This window comes from Aythya fuligula, chromosome 4 (assembly GCF_009819795.1).
Source record: "Aythya fuligula isolate bAytFul2 chromosome 4, bAytFul2.pri, whole genome shotgun sequence".
NCBI classification, from domain to species: Eukaryota; Metazoa; Chordata; class Aves; order Anseriformes; family Anatidae; genus Aythya; species Aythya fuligula.
In genome coordinates, this window is record NC_045562.1 from 68,664,967 (window position 1) to 68,676,893 (window position 11,927).

At 39.4% G+C, this 11,927-nt stretch overlaps 1 protein-coding gene across 1 annotated transcript in view; it reads left to right on the plus strand.

Annotated features, from left to right (window-relative positions):
• LETM1 (leucine zipper and EF-hand containing transmembrane protein 1) overlaps nt 1–7,224 on the plus strand; it is a 29,744-nt gene extending 22,520 nt beyond the window's left edge. Inside the window, exons 13-14 of the mRNA XM_032186372.1 lie at nt 1,658–1,796; nt 3,301–7,224. Of these exons, the coding sequence (XP_032042263.1) occupies nt 1,658–1,796; nt 3,301–3,450 (289 nt within the window). The 3' untranslated portion in view covers nt 3,451–7,224. The remainder of the gene's footprint in view (nt 1–1,657; nt 1,797–3,300) is intronic.
• The last annotated feature ends 4,703 nt before the right edge of the window (nt 7,225–11,927 follow it).

Here is an 11,927-nt window from a genome sequence, read left to right on the forward strand (position 1 = left end):
TATCCCAAATAAAAGATCATTCCTTTCAAGTAAAAGCTAACAATTCTCATTTGAAACTTCATTTATCAACACTTCCCCAAATCTTGATGGTACTAGAGGCTTTCAGGCGGTGACATGTTACACAGTCATATGTTACTTATTACGACAATGAGATATCAATAAACTGTGACAATTTTCAATTTGTGGTTATAAATGCAGTGTTAAAATTTGTGCTTGCACAATTTTGTGTAACTCATTAAGCTTCCCAGCTTCCAAAGAGTATAACCTAAACGGAAATAAGGATTTTGCTTCATTTCCTTGCAAACTTGTTTTTTTTCCAGTCCCCAGGGCAAGTAGTCATTTGTTTCAGATTTTCTGTGAGATTAAGGAGGCCATTTGAAAGGTGCTATAGAGGGTTCTTGATCAAAACCATCCAAATTTGTAAATTAAAAATAAAATACAGCATCTGCTTGTATTGAATATAATTATGCTTTATTTAATGCATGGCTTTGGGGAGGAGAACTTCAATTTTGTATGTGATTTATTAACAATTGAAAATGGTAAGTTTGAACATTTACTTAATTGCCAAAGGTGTGTTTTTTAATGTTTAAGTCAAAGCAGTTGTTATGTAGCCATGAAAAATCATAGAAGCAAAAGTGCAGGATAATTAGTGGCATTCTGAGAATCATAGAATGGTTTGGGCTGGAAGAGACCTTAAAGATCATCTAATTCCAATCCTCTGCTCTGGGTAGGGACACCTCCCACCAGACCAGGCTGCCCAAAGCCCCATCTAGCCTGGCCTTGGACACTGTCAGGGATGGGGCATCCACAGCTTGTGTGGACAGCCTGTTCAGTGCGTCACCACCCTCTGAGTGAAGAATTTCTTCTACCTGATTTTCATTGAAAATGAAATGGCCCTTGAATAAAAATCATTCTGTGCTTAGAGATTAGGGGCATGTATGGAGCATTAAAGCCCTTCTATTTAATATTTATTCTGCTCACTGTCTCCTGTATTTCAGCTTGACCTGTGCTGGAAGATGGTTCCTTAATAAAACTGCATAAACAAGCAGAGGTTTCAGGTTGCAGGAAACAGACAACTTCATGAGATGAATAAGCAGATACTGGGAACACTTGAAATCTAGTTCTAATGTGAAGTTTAGTCCTTTCCTTTACAGAGTGTATTCTTTGGTATGAGGAAATGAAGCCTGTTTTAATGAAATAGCCAAGTTGCTAAAAGCAATTAGTTGTCAAGCTTTTGCTTTCCTGTGACTTTGTGCTTTTTTTCTGCATGCTTGAGTTGTTTTGTGTAGGCCCACCTCTCCTAAATCCGCAGGGGTGACAGGTGTGTGACACTGCACCTTTGATAAATGGAGAGTGCAAAGGGCGTTAGATATGCAGGCTAGGAAGCACAGAAACTGCTAAACTTTCACCTGTATTCGTGCAATAAAGAAAGTGGAACCAAGAGTGTGAGTTTCTGTGGAAAGATAAAGATTAATTTGAAACGTGCTTTGCTGATCAGTAACTCATTTTTCTTTTTTTGCATTCTGTTCAGGGTTAGGAATAATTATTTAATGTTTGACAAGTGACCCGCAGTGTAGTGACTTTCAGTACTGTCTTTTATGACCTTTAATCTTCTGGAGTAACTGCTTGCTGTAAAGAGATTGTGCTGCTTCTTTAGGGAGAATCTCATCAGTATTGCTGAGCTAATTAATGCGATGAAACAAATCCAGAAGATTCCAGAGGAGAAGCTAACTAGGATTGCAGAGGCACTAGATGAAAACAAGGATGGCAAAATTGATATAGATAATGTTGTTAAGGTAAGTCTATGAACTATTTAAAGAAAATAAGGCTAGCCATTCTTCAAATATTATGCCAGTTTTGACTTAAATTCATATTGATGCCTTTTTCAAGAATCCTTACTTGATGCCAGTGAGTTTTCTGGGAATGTATTGTGAGTAGATTTTACAATAAATAGTAGCATCTCCAGGACCTACATAGCTGTTGTTTCTGGAGGGCTGGAGGGGGAATGATTCTTACCCTGTGTCTGTTACCTGCATTAGAGGTAGGTTTGTCTTGCATATGTAAAGTTCTGTAAAATCTGGTAATTCTGTTATGCTACCTATGAATGGGAGGGAGAATGAAAAAGGACCTTTGGATCTGCTTCAGGAGTACCAGTATTTCTTCAGTCTTGACATCTTCTGCCTACTTGTGTACTTAATTTCATTGTGACCTATATCTTCTGTGCTTGAAAGACTTCAGACCATCAGTTGTACTACAGGTCCGCTGTAAATGACTAACTTTGTCAGTGAGCTCAGCTCTTAAAGCTGACAGGGTCTATCTGGCAGTAGCAATAGTGGCCTCTGATAACTTGACCTTTCTGTCTCTTTCTGCTTCCTTTCTGCTCCTTTTAATGTAATGTCTCAGTGCTTTTTCAGAGGCATTTTTCCACTCAGTGGGTACTGTGTTCTGTATACGATATTGTGCTTTTAGACAACCCTTTATTACCCACTTTGTCCTGTTTTCTTGTTTTGCAGAACTTTCTCAGGTTCCCCCTGTATTTCAAATCCTTCATTTTCCTGTTTCTTTTCTGCTTGGTAAACTTAGATGTCCTGTACTGTACAGAAATCCTCTTTAAAGATAGAACACTATGGCCAGCTAAAAAATACAGTATCAGCTTTTTGAAATACATTTTTTCTCTTCACTGATACTCTGAACAGCTGTTGCATTGAGTAACATTTAGCACACAGGGAAAATGAACATCCTGAATTCTGCATATAATGCTGGACAATTTTAAGAACTTGGGGAGCTGTGTCAAGAACATATTTGTACAAAAAGCTGTATAAAGGAATTTGGAAGTGCATGCTAAACGATTTTTTTTTAAATTTTGCTCTCCAAAAGACCTACCCTCCCCCTGCTTTGTTGTTTTTTGTAAATTTATGCCTTTCTATTTAGTACAAGTCTCCTCAACAAAATGAAGCCTATAATGCAGATACTATCTAAATACTATTTCAGAAGTATTAGATACTGAATCTGAGCTTTCTGTTGAAACATATAGTAAGTGAGTTTGTCTTAACAAAAGTTCTAAACTATCATGTGTCGAGATCAAAAGTTCTAGATCACTTGCTTTAAAATTTGCAGATATGTCTTAGGCACTGATTGTAGCTTATATTTATTTCATGTTGGAAAAAAAAAAAAAAAAAACAAAACACCATTCTTAAATATAAGAGAAGTGGCTGCTTTTTTCTTAACAAAAATTAAGATATAAAAATGTCTGAAAAATGTAAAAAATACTGTTTTAAATTTCATTCGATGTTCATGTAGGTAGTAGAATTGATTGACAAAGAAGATATTGATATTGGCACCAGCCAGGTTGCTGAGATTATGGCACTGCTTCAAAAGGAAGAAAAACTGGAAGAAAAAGAGAAAGCAAAGGAAAAGCACGATAAAGAAGCTGCAGAAATAAAGAATTAAGCTTCAGAATCTGAAGCAAAGCCCAATTGTAACCAAAACTGTGTGTATCTTTGTGTCTAATGGCTACATATTACTTGAGCTTTTGTGATTATGGAAAGTGTTTTAAGCTGATTCTAGTAATAAATCGTAGATATGTTTTCTGACATATGGAATGAAATTTCCGTTCATCAGAGAAATGATTTACTGTCATTCCATACAGATGAAAACAAAATATGCTTCTTCAGCAGTGTTCCTGCCCACAAAATCATGTATTTGCACTCATTGTTGTGGTACAGTGATCCATTAAACTTGCAAGTCTGCTGTATAAATTAAGTGTATTGATCATGGAAAGATGTTTTTCATTTATTTCCTTTTCATCGTTACATGGGGCCCAACCTTGCTTTGCTTCTACCTTCTGGCTCTTTCAGAATTTAATACAAGCTTTCCCTTCAGTCACAATACCATGTTTTTTGGTAACCTGTTGGTGAAGATTCTGTGGCTTCAATAGTAGCTCATTAGGTTGAGCCTTACATGAACTAAATATCACTAAGTTGTTGCCTCACTGACAGAGAATGTGACATTCTAATCACTTGTATGAATTCATGATTTTTTTTTCCTGTTGAAGGGAAAATCAGACTTATTTTTCCCTAGAATTGAAACTTCCCGTGAAGTTTGCTTCTTATGGGTGCCTTAAATTTCTTAAGACTAGGGAGTAGATATTGTCACTTCTACTCAAACTTCCATGAATTACTAAAGAAAGCATTAGAATCACAGGAGCCTTTCAAACAGTTTCAGAACACAATCTGTCACAGAGTAAAATGAGATAAAGTGGTTGTCTAAACAGCAAAATGAAATTAACTGTAAGGGAAAAATGTCAGTTGTGATCTTTCTGCAAATATTTTTTAAAAAAGCAATTATGAAGGTGTGTTGGTTGTTACTCATCTGGCAATTACTTACCATAACTAGTTCTGTTACCTCTCGATTGTCATCTCAGGTATAAAATCACTAACCAGGTACATTCAAAGTACTTAAATACTTTCATCTCATGGCCTTGCTTACTGTGCAGTCAGCAAGTGATGTCTGATATTGGCAGTGTTTTGATTACATCGGCTTCCTAATTAATTGATTGCTGTCTTTGTGTTATTAAATACTGACAGTAAGTCAAGGTTTACTTTTTAATGTCTGTCCAGAGTAGTAAATTTTTAAGTTTCAAAAACAAAATGCCAACTGTAGGAGGTTCATATTTCCTGGTAACCTGGAATTTCCCTTGTTTCTTAAAATCTATGATGAAATACAACAAGTATGACTTGAACCAGCAGGGTTATTTTTTTTCTCTCTCTTTTTTTTTCACCCAGTATCATAGGATCTCTTGATTTTGTGTACATTATAGAGAGCACATCGTATGTCTCTGTACACAGCAATATTGAGGTGGGCAGTTAGTAGTATTAATGCTTTTAGTAGTAGTAGCATATTTTTATAGAAAATGTTGACTCCCAGATGTATTTCAGCATAATTCTATGTTCAGTATTTATCTAGATTGGCTAAATTATTTGTAAAAATTCATTTCAAGTTAGTGGAACAAAAAAAGTTTGGACAGTCTCATGGCTTGCATAATGGACCATTGTATTTAGTTGTTTCCAAAGCAAAGTGTACAGTAGGATGTACAATACAAATAATTCTAGAAAAAGGGTCAGTGTTTAGTTTAAATATTGAGTTAATATTCTGTACAGTTTGAGAAGAAAGCTGCTTTTACGGTAGGTAATATGACTGTTCCTCCTGAGAATTGCTGTAATTATATCTTAAGTGTAAAATTATTGTAACAAAGCTGAAATTTCAAATCAGTATGAACTTTGCAATTAATGTACCCATAAATGAGGGGGGTTATTCTCCTGTAAATTAAGACTTACTTGGAGATTACAGCATGAAAGTTAGTTTGTAGATTTTGAGGATAGGACTTCACTGGATGCTTTTTTAGGCCCAAACTTGTCTTAGGTGAAAAAGTGAGAGTAACTTGACAAAAAAAGTAAAATTTTAAAACTAATTTTACATTGTATAAATAACTATTAAAATGAATAGGCTTTTATGTACTCCAAATTCTGTATTTGCTTATCTTCAGTTTGAGAACAGCATATAACAGACTTACTTAACATTCCTGAGATGCAGTGAAGTTATTTGTTATTTGAGCTAAAAAGGTCTGCTAGCTTTCACACAACAGCAAAAGCCTCAGTATGAGGAGGACTCAAATGCATACAAGTTGAAAACAGGGAGCTAGCAGAAAAAGCTGTTTTCAAAGTGTTACGGATTGAAGTTTCATACATCATTAATTCTCCTGACAGTACGTTATCTGACTGTAGTGTTCAGGAGTTTAAGACACATTGCTGCTGTTCTTGGATTGTGTTTACTTTTCACATAAATTGTCTATGGATTAAGTAAGAAGGGAGCCAAAAGTAGCCGATTCTTTTCCTATAAAGAATGTTCCAATTGAAATAATTGTGGTATGGTCACTGAAGACTTTCAGCTTTTCGACTGGTTTGAAATTTCATCATTGTATATGATGAAATTTTAATGGTTTACATAGAAAAAAAAAAACACTTAAATGTATGGCTTTCAGTCACAAATGTCAGTTTTCCCCTGTTACCTTAAGAGTTTAAGTGACATACACATCAGTAGCGAGGCATTTCTGTGGGAAATCTCTTTATTCTGATGTCAAAAGTAGGGAAGCCCGTGACAACTGGACTTTAACATGTTCTGCAAGCTCAGAAAGATTGGGAAGCCCTCAGTGATTGACGTTTACTCAGTTTCAAACCTTCACGAACAGCTCTACAGGTGAACCAGGCAACACGAGCAGATCGGTGGCTTGTGGACTAGCTCCAGATAACACGCTTTGTTGTCTCTCATGTTGACCAAAACCAGAAGCCACAGTACTTTCAGAGAAAGGATGACTTCCAGGTGTACGGTAACTGGTCAGAACTTATTCCTGAGTGAATATTTAATCAGGAGATGTAAATATTTGTTTAAATAATTAAAAGGACATGTGGGATTTGGGTGACCTTGTGACTTACACAGGCAAAGCCTCTACGCTCAGAGTTGGGTAATCAATCAGTAAAGCCGTTGTTGGGGTTGTTTCAGATCCATCTAAAATAATAAATTATTGAGGTGAGTGTTTAAAAGAAAAAAAAAAAAAAGGATATCCTTTCTTCTTCCCCTTCAAAACAGTTATAGGACCTATTTTATTGACAAATTTGTTTCCAACTTGTTATCTCAAAAGATGGTTTTTACTGAGATTTTCATCGCTGATTGCATGATGTATGAGTAAACCTGCCTGCAAGTTAAGTACCAAAAAGCTAACAGGTGGTTTGTCAGCAGGAATGCATGCAGGCAGAGAATTTGCTTGACAAGAGAGTTCATTGCACTATAGGCTTTGTCTGGGGGAAGAAGTTGCATCTTTTATACAACTCTGAAATAACTCTTGAACTTTGTATCTACATATCCTGCTAATCATTTAATCTTCAGCTACTTCAGCATGTATTTAAATCCTTTTAAATTGTTTATATGAAATTATTGGGTATATTTAATTAAAAAGAAAAATCCCACATTCTGTTCTTGGTATGTATTCAAAGTTTTGAGTTTAAGAATTTCAGTCTATGTTATAAATTTAAGTTAAAAAAAAAAAATTCTTGTCTATGCTCTGAGCATACTGGTCCTGTGTTTGCCATAATGCAATACAATTTTTTTTTAAGTTAATTGGAGCTTGTGTCCTTTTAGTTTTAATAAATGTATCATTTTGAAACCTGATCTGTCCATTACTTTATTTTCTTGTGTTTTTCTTTGTTTAGTGTTAATCGATTGCTGTTCAGATGAGATTCCTGATGATAAGCTTTGAAACTAAGATGCTTGGGGTGGAAGAGGACACACAACAGGTGGTGTGTGCCTATATTTATATATACATATGTATTCCTCCGTTGGCTTAATGTTCTTTACAGAGCTCACTTCAGTGTACAGCAGGCTTCTAAGCCTTGAGCACATCCCACAAAATGCTTTTTCATTAGAAAGCTGTTTGTGATTTATTGTTACCTCTCTCCCTGGAGCTTTGGCAGCCTGGGTGGGAAGCAGAGCCCAAGTCAGCAAGGTGTTCAGTGCACGTGTGGTCCCTTGGAAATAATTGAGCCATCTCGAGCATAATTTGTATTGGAATTGCTCTCGGAAGTGTCAGTGCTCGTCTTGGCTCAGCTGTGCTCAGGACTAAGAAGTGCAGAGCAGGGATGAGCCAGGCCCAGAAGATGCAGAGGTCCCGTTGCAGGGGCCTGCGTTGCAGCCAGCCCCCTGGCTTCTTGCAGATAGGATTTGGGAACACGCAAACATGTGGATCCACTTTCTGGTGTCAAAGTACTCCAACAGATGGCTGAAGACAACTTCCTGTCTCGAGGTGCTTTTGGAATAACTTAATCAATAAGCTGAGTTTGGTTGCGGATTTTTGCTTCTCCACTTAAAGCCAAATGCCATATATCCAAATAATGGCTGAAAAGGAACAAGTTCTGATACTTCTTAAGCTTTGCTTTAAAATTTCCTTTAATGACAGGCTTATTTAGGGCAAATAGGATTGCTGTGCAGCAGTGTGGTAAAGCAGACTAGCAAGGAAATTGTGGCTTTGAGTTTGCAAACTCAAGGTGCGCATTGACAAGTGCGCTTGATCATCATGACGTCCTGAGTGCCCAAGACAGCTACATCCATTTTTGATTTACTGAGATAATTCTTTATATGAAAGAAATAGCTCTCTTTTCTAAGCATGTAATGAAGACTTAGATTGTAATAACTAGACTCAGTTGCTCTAAAGGAAAAAGGGTGTGTTTTTGTAACTCTTGCTTTCATGGAGTGGGAAAATAAAACAGCCATACCCATGCCCAGGCGGGGAGCCTGGCTGCTCTGCTTGTCCTTGTAGGTGCCAGGCATGGGCCAAATCCAAGCCTCAGGATTGCTGGGGCTGGATGAGAGCCGTGTGGTGCAGCTCCGGATCAGGGCTGGGCTCCCGGGACCCTGCTTGTCTGGGTCTGAGCATCCCCAAGGGTGGAGACCGCGACCATTGGGCAGCCTCTGCTGGTGTTTGATCACTCTTGGGAAGAAGAGAGTTTTCCTTGTGCTTCCCCTGTGTCAAATGAGCGTTAATCCATTCTTACAGATGATAATTGTCCACAAATATACACCAAGGGGGGTGATAATTAACATCACTAATTAGAAATTCTAGATAATGGAGACGTTGCTACAATCCAGTGAAATGGAAATCAGGCTGCCAATGTGGGTATGCAGAAAACTGCTTGGAAAAACTTCTGACTTGATCAAATTCAGGTCTTACAGCTAATGCAGGAGTATTGCTGCAAAACCTTTTGGTGAAAAGTCATTTAAATGGTGACTAAATAGTTTCTCTGGCTCAGGAGTCTTACTTTTCTCACTGCTTCTACATTGAAAAGTGTTTCTGGTGTTTTCCTGAATTATTTCTCAAGTCTGATGTGAACAGGAGGATGTTTGTAGTATGTTTCTAATTCCCTGTACTCTGTGCTCACTTCCATTTTAGTGTATTATTGGATATAAATCTTTCTCAGTAGTTAAATATCCTTCACAGGTCAAAAATTCTTTGGGGGCTCATTAGCATGTACAATTTTACACTTGCCAAACCTTCTGTGGTTTTCAAACATCAGTTTCTCTCATCTAACTGGCGTAAAGGATTTTTTTGCCGTGCAAGAGATGGATCTGATTCAGATTTGCCTCTTTCCGTCTAGTATTTCTCTTTATGTGCGTTGGCAGAGCAGAGCCCTTCGTGAACGGCCTGATTTATGTCCTAGCGAAGGCTGCAGCCAGCGGTTCGAGATGTCAAAGCCTCCAGTGCGTGCAGGGAGCGGCTGTGCAGTCTCCCTCCCCCTGCCTTTTGTCCTGGCTCCAGGGTGAGAGCGAGCAAAGTTCCCTCTCCTTCATTTCTTACCATGTTTTTGGACCCTCTGCTGGGCAAGGGCTTCAGAGCCTGCCCGAAGGAGAGCTGCTGAAAAGAGCTTAAGATGAGCAAATAATAATAATAATAATAATAATAATAATAATAATAATAATAATAATAGGTCTTGAATATTATTAAATTACTTTATTTATATTTATATTATATTTTTTCAATTTATAACTTTTTATATTATACTTTTTATATTTCTATTATCAATAGTAAATTGACATTTGGATGATGATGATGATGATTATTATTATTATTATTATTATTTATTATTATGGGAAGTAACAGCCTGTTATGTAGGAAACCTGAGAATCTCTTCAGCTTACTTCAGACTTGAAAAAATAAGATTTTTTTCCCCCTCAGACTTAATATACCCTAAAGAAGTAAGCAAATCAGCACGTTTTTCTTCTCCCTCCTCCCTGTACCCCAACCTTTCTCTTTTCTCCATCCCTTACTCAACTTGCAGGACTAAGCAGGGACAATTTGTCGGGTCCTTGTTACGCTTCAGTTTCCCAGTACCTTGCTTTGTGATGGTGGAAGCAGAGCTGAAACAGTTACCATTAATTCTTTTTAATTCACATCTCACTAGGTGTTTTCTTGGTCCGTGCCAGCTCAGCCACTCAGCAGCAGCCTTCATCGGGCTCCACACTCACCTTCTGCTGCCACAAGCGTGCGCCCTGGCGGTGGCTGAATTTTTTTCACCCTACCCTTTGGATCCCAGTACAGGGAGCTGCATTTTTCACCAGCCACAAAATTTCAGGGAAAAAAAAAAATCTGCTCCGAGGTTTAGCCTTCAAAATCAAGAGTGGCATTGAGAGGGAAGGCACGGGCAGCCGTATTTTTAGACCTACCTTCTGTGACCAGAGTTACGCATCCAAATGCCGTAACAAAAATAGCGCTGCGGTGCCGCAGTGACTCGGTGTGATTTGGTTTGAGGTGTACCTAAACCCCTTGGGGCACCCTTTTCCCTAGAAAACCCTTTGTGCCCGCTCTGGAAATGAGCTAGCTGGGAGTTGGACGTGCAAACTCAAGAATTAATGGACGTCAGTCTGAAAAAACCTTTGGAATAAGTGATGGGGAGGAAGAATTAGCACAGAAACCCGGCTACATTTTAAATGCATGATGCTGCAGTCACCGAGACCTTTGGTGTGGCAAAGAGGCCAGCTGGGCAGGATGGTGAGGGGATTTTGGGGACTTCAAGGGGCCGGTGGTGGCCGCTCGCTTGGTGACATGGCCTGACCGGAGCAGGCACGGAGCTGCTGGTGGGGAGGGATGGGATGGGATGGGATGGGATGGGACGGGATGGAATGGGATAGGATGCAATGGGACAGGAGAACCTCACCAGGCAGAGGGTGCTGCAGTGCCAAGCATCACGCTGGGTCACACCACTCACTGCCCTTCCCTTACTGCTCTTCTTCTTTCCCACCCTACACCTGGCGCTTCATATCTGGTTTGAAATTACAAAACGCTTTTTGTAATTAGCATTGCAAATCCTCCGCCTTCCAGCTAAAATGCTGCACGCATCCCCTCCCCGCATTCACATGACTTCTCCCATCGGATCCCATGCCTGATTTTCCCCAGCCCATATTTATTTACACCCAGGTCCTTGCTCTGAGCTCACAAGCTCCGTTCCCTGCTTGTTGTCTTATTCTCTCCCCCTGAAGCTGCTGTCATCCCAAGGCCACATCTGGCTGCCGGGTGTCCCCACGCTCCCCCCATTTCATATTCCATCTCCTCTCCTTGTGTCACCACAACACTGCTTGCCTGCAAACCAAAATAAAGCCTTGCTATCCAGTCAGCTGACCTGGTATAATTGTCCACTGGACTTTCTAAAACTAATCCCTGTTTAAAACACAGCATCATTTCTAAGAAATTCTCCAAATCTCCAGATTAAAAATTGACACTGAAGGAGGGCCGACCGCAGTCCCCTGGTCAGCCCTTGTACCGGTTTGTTGCTATCACGCTGTGGTTTGTGGGGGTTTTCTTGTGGACGAAGGCAGAGGGGAAGGAGTCTTTAATGAGACAAAAATAAATGGTTTCCCCACCCTTGGAAAATCAAGTAACAAAAGTCAAACTGTTTCTAGTGAATTTGTCTGACACCAATTTCTGTAATTTCAGCTTCAGTTTGCTTGGTGGAAAAGCCTCTGAAGCTGTTTTCTTTGTTGAGTGCTCATATTATGCATTAACTTGTGTAACTTTGAAGCTGCACAGCTCCTCCAGAAGTTCCCTAACTTTCCCATTAGTGACCCGTGTCCCCCCTGCCCAGAGCCCTTCCTGCTGGGTCGGTGAGTGCAGCGTTTGTTACAAACTCTGCCGCACCAAGGCGCTTTGCTCAAGGTGCCCAGAGCTGCCTTGTGTGATGTCTCCTACCTTGGCTCGATCTGACGCCACGTCCAGAGGTGCTTCCCAGCCCCTGCTGAGGATTTGGTCCCTTTGTGATGGGTCAAGTTGCTCATCTGGGCTTGCATCCTCCCACCAAGCCCCCAGCTGCTGTAAGAGCAGCAATGCC